Source organism: Pristiophorus japonicus, unplaced genomic scaffold (assembly GCF_044704955.1).
Source record: "Pristiophorus japonicus isolate sPriJap1 unplaced genomic scaffold, sPriJap1.hap1 HAP1_SCAFFOLD_2080, whole genome shotgun sequence".
Lineage (NCBI taxonomy): Eukaryota > Metazoa > Chordata > Chondrichthyes > Pristiophoridae > Pristiophorus > Pristiophorus japonicus.
In genome coordinates this window covers 1-22,500 of record NW_027251779.1, presented here as the reverse complement: position 1 = coordinate 22,500, position 22,500 = coordinate 1, and the positions used below count along the sequence as shown (strand labels likewise).

The window sequence follows — 22,500 nt, the reverse complement described above, 5'->3', positions numbered from 1 at the left end:
CCCAGTCTACCTAAGAACATAAGAAATAGGAGCAGGAGTCGGCCATTCGGCCCCTCGAGCCTGCTCCGCCATTTAATACGATCATGGCTGATCCGATCATGGACTCAGCTCCACTTCCCTGCCCGCTCCCTTATCCCCTTATCGGTTAAGAAACTGTCTATCTCTGTCTTAAATATATTCAATGTCCCGGCTTCCACAGCTCTCTGAGGCAGCGAATTCCACAGATTTACAACCCTCTGAGAGAAGGAATTCCTCCTCATCTCAGTTTTAAATGGGCGGCCCCTTATTCTAAGACCATGCCCCCTAGTTCTAGTCTCCCCCATCAGTGGGAACATCCTCTCTGCATCCACCTTGTCGAGCCCCCCTCATAATCTTATACATTTCCATAAGATCACCTCTCATTCTTCTGAACTCCAATGAGTAGGGGCCCAACCTGCTCAACCTTTCCTCATAAGTCAACCCCCTTATCCCCGGAATCAACCGAGTGAACCTTCTCTGAACTGCCTCTAAAGCAAGTGTATCCTTTCGTAAATATGGAAACCAGAACTGCACGCAGTACTCCAGGTGTGGCCTCACCAATACCCTGTATAACTGGAGCAAGACTTCCCTGCTTTTATACTCCATCCCCTTTGCAATAAAGGCCAAGATTCCATTGGCCTTCCTGATCACTTGCTGTACCTGCATACTAACCTTTTGTGTTTGACGTACAAGGACCTTGTGTACACGTTGTACCTACTGTTGATCGGGAACCGGCACAGATTCAGCCACCTCCCGGGAATCTGTAAACCTCTGTAAACCGTGAGGTCATTGGATTCTGTGTCCTATCATCGCATCAAGAACTCAGAAGCAGGCCATTCACGCCCAGCGCTCCGTGCCAGTGTTTACCATCCATACCAGCCCCCTCCCTCTCCCCGATCACCATCTCCTTCCATTCCTTTCTCCCTCATCGGCCTCTCTGGGTCTCAGCCGCTCTCACCCTGAGCGAGCCATTCGTGGGATCGAGCCGCCACTCCACTGACTCGAGCCCCGTCATGCAGCCCGCCCCGGTGTCCAGTACTGAGGGAGCGCCGCACTGTCGGAGGGGCAGTACTGAGGGAGCGCCGCACTGTCGGAGGGGCGGTACTGAGGGAGCTCCGTACTGTCGGAGGGGCGGTACTGAGGGAGCGCCGCACTGTCGGAGGGGCGGTACTGAGGGAGCTCCGTACTGTCGGAGGGGCAGTACTGAGGGAGCGCCGCACTGTCGGAGGGGCAGTACTGAGGGAGCTCCGTACTGTCGGAGGGGCAGTACTGAGGGAACACTGCACTGTCGGAGGGGCGGTACTGAGGGAGCGCCGCACTGTCGGAGGGGCAGTACTGAGGGAGCTCCCTACTGTCGGAGGGGCGGTACTGAGGGAGCTCCGCACTGTCGGAGGGGGGGTACTGAGGGAACACCGCACTGTCGGAGGGGCGGTACTGAGGGAGCACCGCACTGTCGGAGGGGCGGTACTGAGGGAGCGCCGCACTGTCGGAGGGGCAGTACTGAGGGAGCTCCGTACTGTCGGAGGGGCAGTACTGAGGGAGTGCCGCACTGTCGGAGGGGCGGTACTGAGGGAGCTCCGCACTGTCGGAGAGGGGGTACTGAGGGAACACCGCACTGTCGGAGGGGCGGTACTGAGGGAGCTCCGCACTGTCGGAGGGGCGGTACTGAGGGAGTGCCGCACTGTCGGAGGGGCGGTACTGAGGGAGCCCCGCACTGTCGGAGGGGCGGTACTGAGGGAGCTCCGCACTGTCGGAGGGGCGGTACTGAGGGAGTGCCGCACTGTCGGAGGGGCAGTACTGAGGGAGCTCCGCACTGTCGGAGGGGGGGTACTGAGGGAACACCGCACTGTCGGAGGGGCAGTACTGAGGGAGCTCCGTACTGTCGGAGGGGCAGTACTGAGGGAACACCGCACTGTCGGAGGGGCGGTACTGAGGGAGTGCCGCACTGTCGGAGGGGCGGTACTGAGGGAGCGCCGCACTGTCGGAGGGGCGGTACTGAGGGAGTGCCGCACTGTCGGAGGGGCGGTACTGAGGGAGTGCCGCACTGTCGGAGGGGCAGTACTGAGGGAGCTCCCTACTGTCGGAGGGGCAGTACTGAGGGAACACCGCACTGTCGGAGGGGCCGTCTTTCAGATGAGACGTTAAACCGAGGCCCCCGTCTGCCCTCTCCGATAGAAGCCACAGATCCCGCGGCCACTGTCGCAGCAGAGCAGGTGCAGGGCGTTGCTGGTGTGCTGGGTCACGGGATATTACCCCCGCAACCACCGTGACTAAAATAAAGCGCCGACGAGCTGGGCCATTGCGAAGAATCTGCTGTTTGTGGGAGCTTGCTGTGCGCGGATCGAGCCAGCCGCCCTTCCGACAGTGCGGCAGCCGGCTGCGCTCCGAGAAATGTGCGTCGGGGCGTGTTCCCTGGGGGTGGTGGGAGGGGGGGGGGGGCGCGATGAGGACAATCGCAGGTCTGCAAAATCCCCCTGGGACTCAGTCCCTGTGATAGCGAGTTCATCGTTCCGGTGATGTGACATTGGACCGGGGAGTGGGGGGTGGGGGGGTGTTGGGAGTCCCATCCTCGGTCTCTGCCGTGCCGTGCCGTTTGGAGACCCGGCCCCCCCCTGCCCCTGCCCATATCCTGCCGGGTTTATTTCTGCCTCGGTGGTTTGGATGCAGCAGGCGGCTGCTGAAATCTCGCGCTCCGACCCCGCCTCGTTTGGTGAGAACCATCGCTCTGCAATCTCCGTGCCTTCGCTCCGACACACACTTTCTCACCAGCGTTTATATTTAGCCGGGCAGGCCTGCTGTCCTGTTCAGGTGCGGAAGCCTTTAGAAGTGTTAGTCTACGCCCTGAGCCAGGGGTGGGGGGGGTGTGTGTGGGTTTGGTGGGAGTACGATTACCCCCGCACACGCTGACGGGACACGAGGGTCTACGCGATTACCCCGCACACGCTGACGGGACACGAGGGTCTACGCGATTACCCCCGCACACGCTGATGGGACACGAGGGTCTACGCGATTACCCCCACACACGCTGACGGGACACGAGGGTCTACGCGATTACCCCCACACACGCTGACGGGACACGGGGGTCTACGCGATTACCCCCACACACGCAGACGGGACAAGAGGGTCTACGCGATTACCCCCACACACGCTGAAGGGACACGGGGTCTACTACCCCACACACGCTGACGGGACACGAGGGTCTACGCGATTACCCCACACACGCTGACGGGACACGGGGTCTACGCGATTACCCCCACACACGCAGACGGGACACGAGGGTCTACGCGATTACCCCCGCACACTGGTGGGACACGGGGTCTACGCGATTACCCCCACACACGCTGACGGGACACGGGGTCTACTACCCCACACACGCTGACGGGACAAGAGGGTCTACGCGATTACCCCCGCACACGCTGACGGGACACGGGGTCTACGCGATTACCCCCACACACGCTGACGGGACACGAGGGTCTACGCGATTACCCCACACATGTTGACGGGACACGAGGGTCTACGCGATTACCCCCGCACACGCTGACGGGACAAGAGGGTCTACGCGATTACCCCCGCACACGCTGACGGGACAAGAGGGTCTACGCGATTACCCCCACACACGCTGACGGGACACGAGGGTCTACGCGATTACCCCACACATGTTGACGGGACACGAGGGTCTACGCGATTACCCCCGCACACGCTGGTGGGACACGGGGTCTACGTGTGTGTCATTGCGGGAAAGCGAGCGAACTTTGGGGCTTAAAGGTGGGACGTAGAATCGGCAGGACGCTGGGGGTTAAAGGTGACGCAATCTCCCGTGGTCGCTGGAGCTTTTCATTCTTCCACCGGCTGTTTACAAATGAACCCCCTCCGACCCCCGGCCCGTTAAACAGCTCGCTCTCCCCGCCCCCCCGCACGCGCGGCACTCACCTGGGAGCCTGTCCCTCCGCTCCAACCTCGGCCTCCGACAATCACAACTACAGCTCCCCCCGAAGTCCCAGCTCCCTCAGTACCCCCCCTCCGACAGTGCGGCACTCCCTCAGTACTGCCCCTCCGACAGTGCGGCGCTCCCTCAGTACTGCCCCTCCGACAGTGCGGCGCTCCCTCAGTACTGCCCCTCCGACAGTGCAGCACTCCCTCAGTACCGCCCCTCCGACAGTGCGGCACTCCCTCAGTACTGCCCCTCCGACAGTACGGCGCTCCCTCAGTACCGCCCCTCCGACAGTGCGGGGCTCCCTCAGTACCGCCCCTCCGACAGTGCGGCGCTCCCTCAGTACAGCCCTTCCGACAGCGCGGCGCTCCCTCAGTACCGCCCCTCCGACAGCGCAGCGCTCCCTCAGTACTGCCCCTCCGACAGTGCGGCGCTCCCTCAGTACCGCCTCTCCGACAGCGCAGCGCTCCCTCAGTACCGCCCCTCCGACAGTACGGCGCTCCCTCAGTACTGACCCTCCGACAGCGCAGCGCTCCCTCAGTACCGCCCCTCCGACAGTGCGGCACTCCCTCAGTAGCGCCCCTCCAACAGTGCGGCGCTCCCTCAGTACCGCCCCTCCGACAGTGCGGCACTCCCTCAGTACCCCCCCTCCGACAGTGAGGGGCTCCCTCAGTACTGCCCCTCCGACAGCGCAGCGCTCCCTCGTTTGAGAATTTAAATTCAGTTAATTAAATAAATCTGGATAAATAAACACTATTTACCTGTAATGGTCAATGTGAAGCGATCGGATTGTCGTAAATTTTTTAAATTCTCATCCTTATTTTCAAATCCATCCGTGGCCTCCTCGTCCCTCCCTATCTCTGTAACCCCCTCCAGCCCCTACACCCCTCCCTATCTCTGTAACCCCCTCCAGCCCCTACACCCCTCCCTATCTCTGTAACCTCCTCCAGCCCCTACACCCCTCCCTATCTCTGTAACCCCCTTCAGCATCTACACCCCTCCCTATCTCTGTAACCCCCTCCAGCCCCTACACACCTCCCTATCTCTGTAACCTCCTCCAGCATCTACACCCCTCCCTATCTCTGTAACCCCCTCCAGCCCCTACACCCCTCCCTATCTCTGTAACCTCCTCCAGCCCCTACACCCCTCCCTATCTCTGTAACCCCCTTCAGCATCTACACCCCTCCCTATCTCTGTAACCCCCTCCAGCCCCTACACCCCTCCCTATCTCTGTAACCTCCTCCAGCCCCTACACCCCTCCCTATCTCTGTAACCCCCTTCAGCATCTACACCCCTCCCTATCTCTGTAACCCCCTCCAGCCCCTACACACCTCCCTATCTCTGTAACCTCCTTCAGCATCTACACCCTTCCCTATCTCTGTAACCCCCTCCAGCATCTACACCCCTCCCTATCTCTGTAACCCCCTCCAGCCCCTACACCCCTCCCTATCTCTGTAACCCCCTCCAGCCCTACAGCCCTCCCTATCTCTGTAACCCCCTCCAGCCCCGACACCCCTCCCTATCTCTGTAACCCCCTCCAGCATCTACACCCCTCCCTATCTCTGTAACCCCCTCCAGCCCCTACACCTCTCCCTATCTCTGTAACCCCTTCCAGCCCCTACACCCCTCCCTATCTCTGTAACCTCCTCCAGCCCTACAGCCCTCCCTATCTCTGTAATCTCCTCCAGCCTTACACCTCCGAGATCTCTGCGCTCCTCCAATTCTGGCCTCTTGCGCGTGCCCCGATTCCCGTCGCTCCACCATCGGCGGCCCTGCCCTCTGTTGCCTGGGCCCCAAGCTCTGGCACTCCCTCCCTAAACCTCTCCGCCTCTCTCTCCTCCTTCAAGACGCTGCTTGAAAACCGACCTCTGTGACCCAGCTTTTGGTCGCCTGTCCCTAATATCACCGCACGTGGCTCGGTGTGAAATTTTGTTTGACGATTAGCCCCGTGATGCGCCCAGAGACGATTCAATATTATATAAATCCATGTGGCTGTTGTAAAAAGCCGCCTTGGTCACGCATGTTCTTCGGGGAAGTCGGCCCTGACCCGGTCTGGCCGATGTGTGACTCCAGACCCACAGAGATGCAGTGACATCTTAACTGCCCCTCTGAAATGGCCCAGCCAGCCTCTCTATTGTCAGCACCATCTTGTCAAGGGGCCATTGGGGATGGGCAATAAATGCCAACATTACCAGCGAGGCCCACATCCCGAGATTGAAGAATTTAAAAATAAAACCGGTTGGGGTGGAGTGTAGAATGTTTCAGTGTGAGGGGTGTCGCAGTTGTGTGGGGCGGACTGGTTGGGCTGGGTGCTCTTTGCCTTTCCGTCATTGTTCGTGGGTTTATATCTAACCTTCAGGGCTACTGACTGAGGGCCGTGCGGCTCTTTGTCGGCCGGTGTGGACACGATGGGTCAAAGTGGCCTCCTCCTGCGCTGTAAGTTTCTCTGTTTCTATCACGGGCAGTCCCTCGGAATCGAGGAAGACTTGCTTCCACTCCTAACACGAGGCCTCACGTGGCTGAACAGTCCAATACGGGGAACCACAGTCCCTGTCACAGGTGGGACAGACAGTGGTTGAGGGAAGGGGAGGGTGGGACTGGTTTGCCGCACGCTCCTTCCGCTGCCTGCGCTTGGTTTCTGCACGCTCTCGGCGACGAGACCCGAGGTGCTCAGCGCCCTCCCGGATGCACTCCCTCCACTTAGGGCGGACTGGTCTTTGGGCCCAGGGACTCCCAGGTGTCGATGGGGGATGTTGCACTTTATCAGGGAGGCTTTGAGGATGTCCTGGAAACATTTCCTCTGCCCACCTTTGGCTCGTTTGCCCGTGAAGGCGTTCCGAGTAGAGCGCTTGCTTTGGGGAGTCTCGTGTCTGGGGGGACATGCGGACAATGTGGGCCCTGCCCAGCGGAGCTGGTCGAGTGTGGTCAGTGCTTCGATGCTGGGGATGTTGGCCTGGTCGAGGACGCTAACGTTGGTGCGTCTGTCCTCCCGGGGGATTTGCAGGATCTTGCGGAGACACCGCTGGTGGTATTTCTCCAGCGACTTGAGGTGTCTACTGTACACGGTCCATGTCTCTGAGCCATACAGGAGGGCGGGTATCACCACAGCCCTGTAGACCATGAGCTCAGTTTCATTCATATAGCACCTTTCCCCACCTCGGTACGTCCCAAGGCGCCTCACAGCCAATGAAGTACTCTTTGTAGTGTGGTCACTGTCGTGACTAGGAAAAGCGGGAGTCATTTTACGCACAGCAAGCTCCCACAAACCAGCAATGAGACAATGACGCAGATCGCCTGATTCAGACGTCGGTTGATCAATGAAATGAGGGGATAAAAAATTGATCGCAGTTCAGCGGATGTGATGTGAACAAATCTTTGTCCAAGTAACTACTTCCCTCCTTCCTTCACACTCCTGTGGCTCGGGCGGATGTAAAAGATCCTGGGGCCACTATTGGAAGAGGAGCAGGGGGAGTTCTCCCCAGTGTCCTGGGGCCAATATTTATCTCTCGACCAACATCACTAAAACAGACGATCCGGGTCATTATCACATCGCTCTGTGTGGGAGCTTGCTGTGCGCAAATTGGCGTTTCCCACAATACAACAGTGAGCGCACTCCGAAAAGTACTTCATTGGTTTTAAAGCACTTTGAGACGTCCGGTGGTTGTGAAAGGCGCTATATCGATGCAAGTCTTTCTTTCTTTTCTCAGTAGCCCTCTTGCCTCTGAGTCAGAGGGGTACGGGCTCAAGTGCATTTCCACAGATTTAAGCACAAAATGCTGAGGGAGCGCCGCACTGTCGGAGGGGCGGTACTGAGGGAGCGTCGCACTGTCGGAAGGGGCGGTACTGAGGGAGCGCCGCACTGTCGGAGGGGCGGTACTGAGGGAGCGCCGCACTGTCGGAGGGGCAGTACTGAGGGAGCGCCGCACTGTCGGAGGTGGCAGTACTGAGGGAGTGCCGCACTGTCGGAGGTGGCAGTACTGAGGGAGTGCCGCATTGTCGGAGGGACAGTACTGAGGGAGCCCCGCACTGTCGGAGGGGCGGTACTGAGGGAGCCCCGCACTGTCGGAGGGGCAGTACTGAGGGAGCCCTGCACTGTCGGAGGGGCAGTACTGAGGGAACGCCGCACTGTCGGAGGGGCGGTACTGAGGGAGCGCCGCACTTTCGGAGGGGCGGTACTGAGGGAGCACCGCACTGTCGGAGGGGCAGTACTGAGGGAGTGCTGCACTGTCGGAGGGGCGGTACTGAGGGAGTGCCGCACTGTCGGAGGGGCAGTACTGAGGGAGTGCTGCACTGTCGGAGGGGCGGTACTGAGGGAGCACCGCACTGTCGGAGGGGCAGTACTGAGGGAGCGCCGCACTGTCGGAGGGGCGGTACTGAGGGAGTGCCGCACTGTCGGAGGGGCAGTACTGAGGGAGTGCTGCACTGTCAGGAGTGCCATCGTTCGGCTGAGGCGTTAGACCGAGGTCTCTTCTGCCCTCTCGGGCGGATGTAAAGGATGCTACAGCCACTATTCCAAAGAAGAGTGGAGGGGATGGGGGGGATAGGGAATTCTCCCCGGTGTCCTGGGGCCAATATTTTTCCCACATCGAACATCACTAAAAAACCCAATGAACTGGCCATTTATCACATTTCTGTGTGTGGGAGCTTGCTGTGCGCAAATCGACAGCTGCATTTCCCACACTGCAACAGTGACCACAGTTCAGAAAGTGCGTCACTGGCTGAGAGACGCTTTGGGACCCTCCTGGGGTGTGACAGGCGCCGTAGAGATGGCTCGGTGGGTCTCACTGTCGCCTCGGGGGTCCCCTTCCTTTGAGGGCCAAATTGGCACACAGCAAGATCCCGCAAACAGCAATGTGATCACAGACGGTGAGGGGAGAGACGGTTGAAAGAAAGATTTGACGCCATGAATCGCGCAGGGCATGCGGGAAGAACTACAAATGATTATTGCAGTTTGGAAGTTGGTCCGAGGATTGAGGTTAGTTTGCCTTTAAGGCAATTATGGCCATCAGCTTGCGGCAGGGCAAGCCCAGGAAGGAGCCTGGCGGGAGTTGTAGTTTCCGGTCTGGGCAGCCGCCGTTGAAAGCCATGGGCGTGGGGAGCGGAAAGAGACTACAACTCCCGGCGGGCAGCGCGGCTGAGCGGCTGCCAAGGCGCGCCAAGAGTCGCGCGCAGAGTGCGTCACGGCCCCCAAGTCCAGCGGCTCCCACACACCCTTCAGAGCGCGGTGCGCGCCGGGGGTTGTAGTTCCGGCGGGACGGCGGCGTCGCCCGCTGCAAGGGGCGGGGCGGGCGGCCGTGGACTACATATCCCGGCGGCAGCGCGGCGGGGCGGCGCCTGCGCAGTGGCCATGGCCAGCACTACCAAGCCCTTGTTGACTGAGGAAGGCTGCAGGAGATTGTAAGTTTGTGGGGGGGACATTTATCCTGTTTCTAAAAAGCTTCACATATCTTTGGCAATGGGTTGAATTGGATTTAAAACTCGAAATTGGGCCTCCCCTTGCCATCCCTGTGCAAGGGGGCAGGTTGCCACGGTGACCCCCCTGCCACCCCCCGCGGTTGCCATGGCGTGATGCCCCGCTGAAGTTGGCTCGAAATGGCGGCAATGTGGCGACGGGGCGGGTGAAACCAGCGCAGACCGACCCGCCTGCCCGCCGGCTGTCGGCCGAGCTCACCGGCGTCTCTCGCGGCGGGCGTCAAGTTGACGTCATGCCGGTGATAGGTCGAAGGTCGTCCCCGCCAATTAACCCAGCGACAGACCTGTGCCCACCGGTACTGTACCCCGGTGTTATACAGTGACAGACCTGTACCCACCGGTACTGTACCCCAGTGTTATACAGTGACAGACCTGTACCCACCAGTACTGGACCCCAGTGTTATACAGTGACAGACCTGTACCCACCGGTACTGTACCCCAGTGTTATACAGTGACAGACCTGTACCCACCAGTACTGGACCCCAGTGTTATACAGTGACAGACCTGTACCCACCAGTACTGTACCCCAGTGTTATACAGTGACAGACCTATTCCCACCAGTACTGTACCCCAGTGTTATACAGTGACAGACCTGTACCCACCAGTACTGTACCCCGGTGTTATACAGTGACAGACCTGTACCCACCGGTACTGTACCCCGGTGTTATACAGTGACAGACCTGTACCCACCGGTACTGTACCCCGGTGTTATACAGTGACAGACCTGTACCCACCGGTACTGTACCCCGGTGTTACACAGTGACAGACCTGTACCCACCGGTACTGTACCCCAGTGTTATACAGTGACAGACCTGTACCCACCAGTACTGTATCCCGGTGTTACACAGTGACAGACCTGTACCCACCAGTACTGTACCCCAGTGTTATACAGTGACAGACCTGTACCCACCGGTACTGTACCCCGGTGTTATACAGTGACAGACCTGTACCCACCGGTACTGTACCCCGGTGTTACACAGTGACAGACCTGTACCCACCAGTACTGTACCCCAGTGTTATACAGTGACAGACCTGTACCCACCAGTACTGTACCCCAGTGTTATACAGTGACAGACCTGTACCCACCAGTACTGTACCCCAGTGTTATACAGTGACAGACCTGTACCCACCAGTACTGTACCCCGGTGTTATACAGGGGCAGGCCTGTACCCACCAGTACTGTACCCCAGTGTTATACAGTGACAGACCTGTACCCACCATTACTGTACCCCAGTGTTATACAGGGGCAGACCTGTACCCACCAGTACTGTACCCCGGTGTTATACAGGGGCAGGCCTGTACCCACCAGTACTGTACCCCAGTGTTATACAGTGACAGACCTGTACCCACCAGTACTGTACCCCAGTGTTATACAGTGACAGACCTGTACCCACCAGTACTGTACCCCAGTGTTATACAGGGGCAGACCTGTACCCACCAGTACTGTACCCCGGTGTTATACAGGGACAGGCCTGTACCCACCAGTACTGTACCCCGGTGTTATACAGGGGCAGGCCTGTACCCACCAGTACTGTACCCCGGTGTTATACAGGGACAGGCCTGTACCCACCAGTACTGTACCCCGGTGTTATACAGGGGCAGGCCTGTACCCACCAGTACTGTACCCCGGTGTTATACAGGGGCAGGCCTGTACCCACCAGTACTGTACCCCAGTGTTATACAGTGACAGACCTGTACCCACCAGTACTGTACCCCAGTGTTATACAGTGACAGACCTGTACCCACCAGTACTGTACCCCAGTGTTATACAGTGACAGACCTGTACCCACCAGTACTGTACCCCGGTGTTATACAGGGGCAGGCCTGTACCCACCAGTACTGTACCCCAGTGTTATACAGTGACAGACCATGTACCCACCAGTACTGTACACCAGTGTTATACAGGGGCAGACCTGTACCCACCAGTACTGTACCCCGGTGTTATACAGGGGCAGGCCTGTACCCACCAGTACTGTACCCCAGTGTTATACAGTGACAGACCTGTACCCACCGGTACTGTACCCCAGTGTTATACAGTGACAGACCTGTACCCACCAGTACTGTACCCCGGTGTTATACAGTGACAGACCTGTACCCACCAGTACTATATCCCAGTGTTATACAGTGACAGACCTGTACCCACCAGTACTGTACCCCAATGTTATACAGTGACAAACCTGTACCCACCAGTACTGTACCCCAGTGTTATACAGTGACAGACCTGTACCCACCAGTACTGTACCCCAGTGTTATACAGTGACAGACCTGTACCCACCAGTACTGTACCCTGGTGTTATACAGTGACAGACCTGTACCCACCAGTACTGTACCCCAGTGTTATACAGTGACAGACCTGTACCCACCGTTACTGTACCCCAGTGTTATACAGTGACAGACCTGTACCCACCAGTACTATACCCCAGTGTTATACAGTGACAGACCTGTGCCCACCAGTACTGTACAACAGTGTTAGACAGTTACAGACCTATACCTACCAGTACTGTACCCCAGTGTTATACAGTGACAGACCTGTATCCACCAGTGCTGTACCCCAGTGTTATACAGTGATAGACCTGTACCCACCAGTACTGTACCCCAGTGTTATACAGTGACAGACCTGAACCCACCAGTACTGTACCCCAGGGTTATACAGTGACAGACCTGTACCCACCAGTACTGTACCCCGGTGTTATACAGTGACAGACCTGTACCCACCAGTGCTGTACCCCAGTGTTATACAGTGACAGACCTGTACCCACCAGTACTGTACCCCAGTGTTATACAGTGACAGACCTGTACCCACCAGTACTGTACCCCAGTGTTATACAGTGATATACCTGTACCCCCAGTACTGTACCCCAGTGTTATACAGTGACAGACCTGTACCCACCAGTACTGTACCCCAGTGTTATACAGTGACAGACCTGTACCCACCAGTGCTGTACCCCAGTGTTATACAGCGACAGACCTGTGCCCACCGGTACTGTACCCCAGTGTTATATAGTGACAGACATGTACCCACCAGTACTGTACCCCAGTGTTATACAGTGACAGACCTGTACCCACCAGTACTGTACCCCAGTGTTATACAGTGACAGTCCTGTACCCACCGGTACTGTACCCCAGTGTTATACAGTGACAGACCTGTACCCACCAGTACTGTACCCCGGTGTTATACAGTGACAGACCTGTACCCACCAGTACTGTACCCCAGTGTTATACAGTGACAGTCCTGTACCCACCAGTACTGTACCCCAGTGTTATACAGTGACAGACCTGTGCCCACCAGTACTGTACCCCAGGGTTATACAGTGACAGACCTGTACCCACCAGTACTGTACCCCGGTGTTATACAGTGACAGACCTGTACCCACCGGTACTGTACCCCAGTGTTATACAGTGACAGACCTGTACCCACCGGTACTGTACCCCGGTGTTATACAGTGACAGACCTGTACCCACCGGTACTGTACCCCGGTGTTATACAGTGACAGACCTGTACCCACCGGTACTGTACCCCGGTGTTACACAGTGACAGACCTGTACCCACCAGTACTGTACCCCAGTGTTATACAGTGACAGACCTGTACCCACCAGTACTGTATCCCGGTGTTACACAGTGACAGACCTGTACCCACCAGTACTGTACCCCAGTGTTATACAGTGACAGACCTGTACCCACCGGTACTGTACCCCGGTGTTATACAGTGACAGACCTGTACCCACCGGTACTGTACCCCGGTGTTACACAGTGACAGACCTGTACCCACCAGTACTGTACCCCAGTGTTATACAGTGACAGACCTGTACCCACCAGTACTGTACCCCAGTGTTATACAGTGACAGACCTGTACCCACCAGTACTGTACCCCAGTGTTATACAGTGACAGACCTGTACCCACCAGTACTGTACCCCGGTGTTATACAGGGGCAGGCCTGTACCCACCAGTACTGTACCCCAGTGTTATACAGTGACAGACCTGTACCCACCAGTACTGTACCCCAGTGTTATACAGGGGCAGACCTGTACCCACCAGTACTGTACCCCGGTGTTATACAGGGGCAGGCCTGTACCCACCAGTACTGTACCCCAGTGTTATACAGTGACAGACCTGTACCCACCAGTACTGTACCCCAGTGTTATACAGTGACAGACCTGTACCCACCAGTACTGTACCCCAGTGTTATACAGTGACAGACCTGTACCCACCAGTACTGTACCCCGGTGTTATACAGGGGCAGGCCTGTACCCACCAGTACTGTACCCCAGTGTTATACAGTGACAGACCTGTACCCACCAGTACTGTACCCCAGTGTTATACAGGGGCAGACCTGTACCCACCAGTACTGTACCCCGGTGTTATACAGGGGCAGGCCTGTACCCACCAGTACTGTACCCCAGTGTTATACAGTGACAGACCTGTACCCACCGGTACTGTACCCCAGTGTTATACAGTGACAGACCTGTACCCACCAGTACTGTACCCCGGTGTTATACAGTGACAGACCTGTACCCACCAGTACTATATCCCAGTGTTATACAGTGACAGACCTGTACCCACCAGTACTGTACCCCAATGTTATACAGTGACAGACCTGTACCCACCAGTACTGTACCCCAGTGTTATACAGTGACAGACCTGTACCCACCAGTACTGTACCCCAGTGTTATACAGTGACAGACCTGTACCCACCAGTACTGTACCCTGGTGTTATACAGTGACAGACCTGTACCCACCAGTACTGTACCCCAGTGTTATACAGTGACAGACCTGTACCCACCGTTACTGTACCCCAGTGTTATACAGTGACAGACCTGTACCCACCAGTACTATACCCCAGTGTTATACAGTGACAGACCTGTGCCCACCAGTACTGTACAACAGTGTTAGACAGTTACAGACCTATACCTACCAGTACTGTACCCCAGTGTTATACAGTGACAGACCTGTATCCACCAGTGCTGTACCGCAGTGTTATACAGTGATAGACCTGTACCCACCAGTACTGTACCCCAGTGTTATACAGTGACAGACCTGTACCCACCAGTACTGTACCCCAGGGTTATACAGTGACAGGCCTGTACCCACCAGTACTGTACCCCGGTGTTATACAGTGACAGACCTGTACCCACCAGTGCTGTACCCCAGTGTTATACAGTGACAGACCTGTACCCACCAGTACTGTACCCCAGTGTTATACAGTGACAGACCTGTACCCACCAGTACTGTACCCCAGTGTTATACAGTGATATACCTGTACCCCCAGTACTGTACCCCAGTGTTATACAGTGACAGACCTGTACCCACCAGTACTGTACCCCAGTGTTATACAGTGACAGACCTGTACCCACCAGTGCTGTACCCCAGTGTTATACAGCGACAGACCTGTGCCCACCGGTACTGTACCCCAGTGTTATATAGTGACAGACATGTACCCACCAGTACTGTACCCCAGTGTTACACAGTGACAGACCTGTACCCACCAGTACTGTACCCCAGTGTTATACAGTGACAGTCCTGTACCCACCGGTACTGTACCCCAGTGTTATACAGTGACAGACCTGTACCCACCAGTACTGTACCCCGGTGTTATACAGTGACAGACCTGTACCCACCAGTACTGTACCCCAGTGTTATACAGTGACAGTCCTGTACCCACCAGTACTGTACCCCAGTGTTATACAGTGACAGACCTGTGCCCACCAGTACTGTACCCCAGGGTTATACAGTGACAGACCTGTACCCACCAGTACTGTACACAGTGTTATACAGTGACAGACCTGTACCCACCAGTACTGTACCCCAGTGTTATACAGTGACAGTCCTGTACCCACCAGTACTGTACCCCAGTGTTATACAGTGACAGACCTGTACCCACCAGTACTGTATCCCAGTGTTATACAGTGACAGTCCTGTACCCACCAGTGCTGTACCCCAGTGTTATACAGCGACAGACCTGTGCCCACCGGTACTGTACCCCAGTGTTATACAGTGACAGACATGTACCCACCAGTACTGTACCCCAGTGTTACACAGTGACAGACCTGTACCCACCAGTACTGTGCACAGTGTTATACAGTGACAGATCTGTACCCACCAGTACTGTACCCCAGTGTTATACAGTGACAGACCTGTGCCCACCAGTACTGTACCCCAGTGTTATACAGTGACAGACCTGTACCCACCAGTACTGTACCCCAGTGTTATACAGTGACAGACCAGTACCCACCAGTACTGTACCCCAGTGTTATACAGCGACAGACCTGTACCCACCAGTACTGTACCCCAGTGTTATACAGTGACAGACCTGTGCCCACCAGTACTGTACCCTTGTGGTGTTTGGGGTGGAGTCCATGTTTAAGCACGGACTCAGTGTAGTGAGCCGCTGTGTTGGTTTGATCGACAGACGGTGACGTTTGGAAGCGGAGCGGGTTCCCGATCGCGGGCGGAAGGCGGACCGAGAGTGGTGGGGGGGGCCGTCCCGGACGGAGATGCTGCCTTGTGGTCACGGACGGGAGAACGCTCGCCGGACAGGATTGCAGCCGGGAACGTCGGAGCGAGCAGCCTGCTGAGCGAGGCCCGAGGAGAGCGGAGGGGGGCGATGGCAGCGATGTGGGCGGTGCCTTCCTCCCCGCCTCTGCCCGCCGGCCCGGGCCGGGGGTCCGGCACCCCCTCGGGGGAGATCCGGGAGGGCTTCCTCTGCCCGCTCTGCCTCAAGGACCTGCAGTCCGTGCAGCAGCTCCAAGCACACTACGAGGATGCACACTCCGGCGAGGAGGATAGGCACATGGTGGGCCAGATAAAGAGTGAGTAACCCAGCCGTCGCAGAGCAGGAGCAGGAGTGGGAGGGGGCGGGGCGGGGGGAAACTGAGCCCCGGATTCGGCAGTGGGGTGCCGTAGGGATCAGTGCTGGGGCCCCAACTATTTACAATCCACATTAACGACTTGGAAGAAGGGACCGAGTGTAACGTAACCAAGTTTGCTGACGATACAAAGATGGGAGGAAAAGCAATGTGTGAGGAGGACACACAAAACCCGCAAAAGGACAGAGACAGGCTAAGTGAGTGGGCAAAAATTTGTCAGATGGAGTATAATGTCGGGAAGTGTGAGGTCATGCACTTTGGCAGAAAAAAAAATCAAAGAGCAAGTTATTATTTAAATGGAGAAAGATTACAAAGTGCTGCAGTACAGCGGGACCTGAGGGTACTTGTGCATGAAACACAAAAGGTTAGTATGCAGGTACAGCAAGTGATCAGGAAGGCCAATGGTATCTTGGCCTTTATTGCAAGGCGGATGGAGTATAAAAGCAGGGAAGTCTTGCTCCAGTTATACAGGGTATTGGTGAGGCCACACCTGGAGTACTGCGTGCAGTTTTAGTTTCCATATTTACGAAAGGATATACTTGCATTGGAGGCAGTTCAGAGAAGGTTCACTCGGTTGATTCCAGGGATGAGGGGGTTGACTTATGAGGAAAGGTTGAGGAGGTTGGGCCTCTACTCATTGGAATTCAGAAGAATGAGAGGTGATCTTATCGAAACGTATCAGATTATGAGGGGAGCTCGACAAGGTGGATGCAGAGAGGATGTTTCCACTGATGGGGGAGACTAGAACTAGGGGGCATGGTCTTAGAATAAGGGGCCGCCCATTTAAAACTGAGATGAGGAGGAATTTCTTCTCTCAGAGGGTTGTAAATCTGTGGAATTCGCTGCCTCAGAGAGCTGTGGAAGCCGGGACATTGAATATATTTAAGACAGAGATAGACAGTTTCTTAACCGATAATGGGATAAGGGGGCGGGCAGGGAAGTGGAGCTGAGTCCATGATCGGATCAGCCATGATCGTATTAAATGGCGGAGCAGGCTCGAGGGGCCGAATGGCCGACTCCTGCTCCTATTTCTGATGTTAAAGAAGTGGCTGCAGGATGGATGCATTGGTTGTCATCTACGAAAGTCCCTGGATTCTGCGGTGGTCCCAGCGGATTGGAAAACCGCAAATGTAACATACCTATTTAAGAAAGGAGGGAGACAGAAAGCAGGAAAATATAGACCAGTTATACCCCACACCCATCACTGTAACACTGATATACCCTACACCCCTCACTGTAACACTGATATACCCCACACCCCTCACTGTAATACTGATATACCCCACACCCCTCACTGTAACATTGATATATCCCACACCCCTCACTGTAACACTGATATACCCCACACCCCTCACTGTAACACTGATATACCCCATACCCCTCACTGTAACACTGATATACCCCACACCCCTCACTGTAACACTGATATATCCCACACCCCTCACTGTAACAGTGATATACCCCACACCCCTCACTGTAACACTGATATACCCCATGCCCCTCACTGTAACACTGATATATCCCACACCCCTCACTGTAACAGTGATATACCCCACACCCCTCACTGTAACACTGATATACCCCATGCCCCTCACTGTAACACTGATATACCCCACGCCCCTCACTGTAACACTGATATACCCCACGCCCCTCACTGTAACACTGATATACCCCACACCCCTCAATGTAACACTGATATACCCCACACCCGTCACTGTTACACTGATATACCCCACACCCGTCACTGTTACACTGATATATCCCACACCCCTGACTGTAACACTGATATACCCCACACCCCTCACTGTCCCAGTCTATCGATTCTGGATCAGTTCCTATGGACTGGAGGGTAGCTAATGTAACACCACTTTTTAAAAAAAGGAGGGAGAGAGAAAGTGGGTAATAATAGACCGGTTAGCCTGACATCAGTGGTGGGGAAAATGTTGGAATCAATCATTAAGGATGAAATAGCAGCCCATTTGGAAAGCAGTGACAGGATCGGACCGAGTCAGCATGGATTTATGAAAGGGAAATCATGCTTGACTAATCTTCTAGAATTTTTTGAGGATGTAACTAGTAGAGTGGACAAGGAAGAACCAGTGGATGTGGTGTATTTGGACTTTCAAAAGGCTTTTGATAAGGTCCCGGAAAAGAGATTGGTGTGCAAAATCAAAGCACATGGTCTTGGGGGTAATGTACTGACATGGATAGAGAACTGGTTGGCAGACAGGAAGCAGAGAGTCGGGATAAACGGGTCCTTTTCAGAATGGCAGGCAGTGACTAGTGGAGTGCCGCAGGGCTCAGTGCTGGGGCCCCAGCTATTTACAATATACATTAATGATTTAGATGAAGGAATTGAATGTAATATCTCCAAGTTTGCAGACGACACTAAGCTGGGAGGCGGTGTGAGCTGTGAGGAGGATGCTAAGAGGCTGCAGGGTGACTTGGACAGGTTAGGTGAGTGGGCAAATGCATGGCAGATGCAGTATAATGTGGATAAATGTGAGGTTATCCATTTTGGGGGCAAAAATTATCTGAATATTATCTGAATGGCGGCAGATTAGGAAAAGGGGAGGTGCAACGAGACCTGGGTGTCATGGTACATCAGTCATTGAAAGTTGGCATGCAGGTACAGCAGGCGGTGAAGAAGGCAAATGGTATGTTGGCCTTCATAGCGAGGGGATTTGAGTATCGGAGCAGGGAGGTCTTACTGCAGTTGTACAGGGCCTTGGTGAGGCCTCACCTGGAGCATTGTGTTCAGTTTTGGTCTCCTAATCTGAGGAAGGACGTTCTTGCTATTGAGGGAGTGCAGCGAAGGTTCACCAGACTGATTCCCGGGATGGCGGGACTGACATATGAGGAGAGACTGGATCAACTGGGCCTTTATACATTGGAGGTTCGAAGGATGAGAGGGGATCTCATAGAAATTTCTAAGATTCTTACGGGACGGGACTGGACAGGTTAGATGCGGGAAGAATGTTCCCGATGTTGGGGAAGTCCAGAACCAGGGGACACAGTCTAAGGATAAGGGGCAGGCCATTTAGGACCGAGATGAGGAGAAACTTCTTCACCCAGAGAGTGGTGAACCTGTGGAATTCTCTACCGCAGAAAGTTGTTGAGGCCAGTTCATTGGATATATTCAAGAGGGAGTTAGATGTGCCCATTACAGCTAAAGAGATCAAGGGGTATGGAGAGAAAGCAGGAATGGGGTACTGAGGTGAATGATCAGCCATGATCATATTGAATGGCGGTGCAGGCTCGAAGGGCCGAATGGCCTGCTCCTGCACCTATTTTCTATGTTTCTGTGTCCTGAGGTGGTGAAAGACGCAATGGCAATGCACGTTCTCCCTCCTGCCTGTTTACGATCCGCCTCCGCACTTGCGAGCCGGGGTCTAATTCTCCTCTCTCTGCGCCAGCACTCTTCGGCAGAGCAAAGAGGAAGCTCCTGAAGCAGGAAGACATCGAATGCTCGGAGACTGAGCTCTCGGACTTCATTTACTCGGGCGGCGTGGACACCAGCAAGTGGGAGGCCCAAGACCTTGGTGAGCCGAGCCATTTCTTGTTCTTTAACCATTCCTGCTTCCATTACATGGAGAAGCCGGCGTCGTTCTCCGCAAAGAGAAAGGGCGGGGTTTTCAGACGTTCCCCATCATCATCATCTTCGGCAGTCCCTCGGAATCGAGGAAGACTTGCTTCCACTCTTAACACGAGTCCTCACGTGGCTGAACAGCCCAATACGGGAACCACAGTCCCTGTCACAGGTGGGACAGACAGTGGTTGAGGGAAGGGGAGGGTGGGACTGGTTTGCCGCACGCTCCTTCCGCTGCCTGCGCTTGGTTTCTGCACGCTCTCGGCGACGAGACTCGAGGTGCTCAGCGCCCTCCCGGATGCACTCCCTCCACTGAGGGCGGACTGGTCTTTGGGCCCAGGGACTCCCAGGTGTCGGTGGGGGATGTTGCACTTTATCAGGGAGGCTTTGAGGGTGGTCCCTTGTAACGTTTCCTCTGCCCACCTTTGGCTCGTTTGCCCGTGAAGGAGTTCCGAGTAGAGCGCTTGCTTTGGGGAGTCTCGTGTCTGGGGGGACATGCGGACAATGTGGGCCCTGCCCCAGCGGAGCTGGTCGAGTGTGGTCAGTGCTTCGATGCTGGGGATGTTGGGCCTGGTCGAGGACGCTAACGTTGGTGCGTCTGTCCTCCCGGGGGATTTGCAGGATCTTGCGGAGACAGCGTTGGTGGCATTTCTCCGCTCCGTTATTCACCGCGGGAGCAGCGAGGGCGAGGCGTTCTGGGCCGGGTGGTCAGCCTCCAGCAACCCGCAGCGATCCTCGGGGCCCAGGGGTAGCATCACCGCCCGCAAGAGCTGCGTCTGGTGTGTGCGCGCAACGCCACCCCCCACACCCCCAGAGGCGACACCTGGCACGGGGTTTGAGCTCGTGCCTGATCCGCATGCGCGTTTTGACTCCCGCCCGACCCCGTGCGCCCCGCTGTGGCTGCCTGGGAAATCGGGTCGGTCCAACCATCCTCACAGCGGAGGGGTAAGTCACGGGCTCCCAAGGTAAGTGTGACTGCTTTACCTTTGAATTTTTTTTTGCGATTTTGTGTTGTGGTGGCGTGGGCAATGTTTTGTTGCGGGGGGGGTGGGTGTTGTGGTTTTTTTTTTGTATTCCTCCTCCCCCCGCCCCCTCCCCCACAGCCAGGGCAGTGGCCCCTTTCCCCCCCCCCCCCCCCGCCCCGGGGCTGACCACTGACCATGTGCTCGGTGTCCAGGTGTGACCAGGAACCTGCGCGGCGAGTTCCAGCGGTGGCGGGGAGCGCGGATCGATCACTACGTCATCGAGGTCAACAAACTGCTGATCCGCTTGGAAAAGGTGAGGGGCGGGGCGGGGAGGGGGGGATGGGGAGGTGGGGGGGGGGTGCTGGGGGAGGGGGGGCAGGGAGAGGGGGGAGGGGAGGTGGGGGGGGGCGGGGAGGGGGTGCTGGGGGGGGCAGGGAGAGGGGGGAGGGGAGGTGGGGGAGAGAGCGCTGGTGGCGGCGGGGGGCAGGGAGAGGGGGGAGGGGAGGTGGGAGGGGGCGCTGGGGGCGGCGGGGGGCAGGGAGAGGGGGGAGGGGAGGTGGGGGGGGCTGCTGGGGGAGGGGGGGCAGGGAGAGGGGGGAGGGGGGGAGGGGAGGTGGGGGGGGAGAGAGCGCTGGGGGCGGCGGGGGGCAGGGAGAGGGGGGAGGGGAGGTGGGAGGGGGCGGCGGGGGAGAGGGGGGAGGGGAGGTGGGGTGGGGCGGGGAGGAGGAGAGGCTAGGAGAGAGGAGGAGGAGGAGGAGAGGCAAGGGGAGGGGAGGGGAGGGAGAGGAGAGGAGAGGGGGAGAGGCGAGGAGAAGGAGAGGATAGGGGAGAGGGCGGGGGGCAGGGAGCGGAGGGGAGAGGAGTGCTTGTGGAGGGGAGGGGGAGGGTAGGAGAGGGGAGGGGAGGGTCAGTCTCGTCAAAGCAAATTTATCCCGATTATGTTCTGCTCTTTTTTCCCAGTTGACTGCATTTGACCGAGCATCCACAGACCCAGCGAAGAGGAAAGGTTGGTGGTGTTACGACTCTCTGTCTCGCTCTCCCTCTCTCTCTGTCTTTCTCTTTCTGTCTCTCTTTCCCCTAATCCTTTTTATTTTAAAGTCAGGGCCAATGTGATGTACAGCTTCCACAGGCAACCACTCCCATCCCAAGAACCGGGGTGTGACCTTGGGCACACGGTACATGAGGATGGAGGGCTCTATCCAGGCGAATGAAGAAACATTTTACTGTGGGCATTAAGGACTGCATAATAGTGTTGAATACCGCATTACTTCTCTGACTGACCCCAGATACTTCTCGATCAGGCTAAGAAGGACTGATCAGTATTATTGAGAAGTAAAGTTATACAGAAGCAGCAGCAAGTCAGCAGAACGCTAGGGTTACATTGCATCACCGGTTCTATAAACAATGAAAGCTCCCATGATGGGTGAACGGGATTTGATGGGTGATGCATGTAACATGATAGTAAGCACGACGCTAATGTGAAGAACACACAACACGAGGGCCATTGAAGATATGTGGTGTCAGCTGTGGCTCAGTGGGTCTCGCGCTCTCTCCTCTGAGTCAAGTGGCTGTGTTACAATTGTCTCTCTCTGTCTCTGTCTCTGTCTCTGTCTCGAGATTCGAGCTCCGTGATCCAGCCCCATACTCCCCGGTGAGGGAG

General features: G+C 56.2%; 2 protein-coding genes across 2 annotated transcripts in view; one reads left to right on the top strand and one right to left on the bottom strand.

Annotated features, from left to right (window-relative positions):
• LOC139244974 (octapeptide-repeat protein T2-like) overlaps positions 1-1,033 on the bottom strand; it is a 5,025-nt gene extending 3,992 nt beyond the window's left edge. The window contains exon 1 of the mRNA XM_070871075.1: positions 977-1,033. Coding sequence (XP_070727176.1) covers positions 977-1,033 — 57 coding nt within the window. The remainder of the gene's footprint in view (positions 1-976) is intronic.
• Positions 1,034-9,266: 8,233 nt separating this feature from the next.
• LOC139244973 (rabenosyn-5-like) lies at positions 9,267-21,846 on the top strand (the record flags this gene model as incomplete). Its single annotated transcript, XM_070871073.1, has 5 exons — positions 9,267-9,346; positions 15,830-16,229; positions 19,703-19,828; positions 21,053-21,153; positions 21,801-21,846. Coding segments are annotated over exons 2-5 (478 nt in total), but the record flags the coding sequence as incomplete, so codon positions are not given.
• Positions 21,847-22,500: the final 654 nt, after the last annotated feature.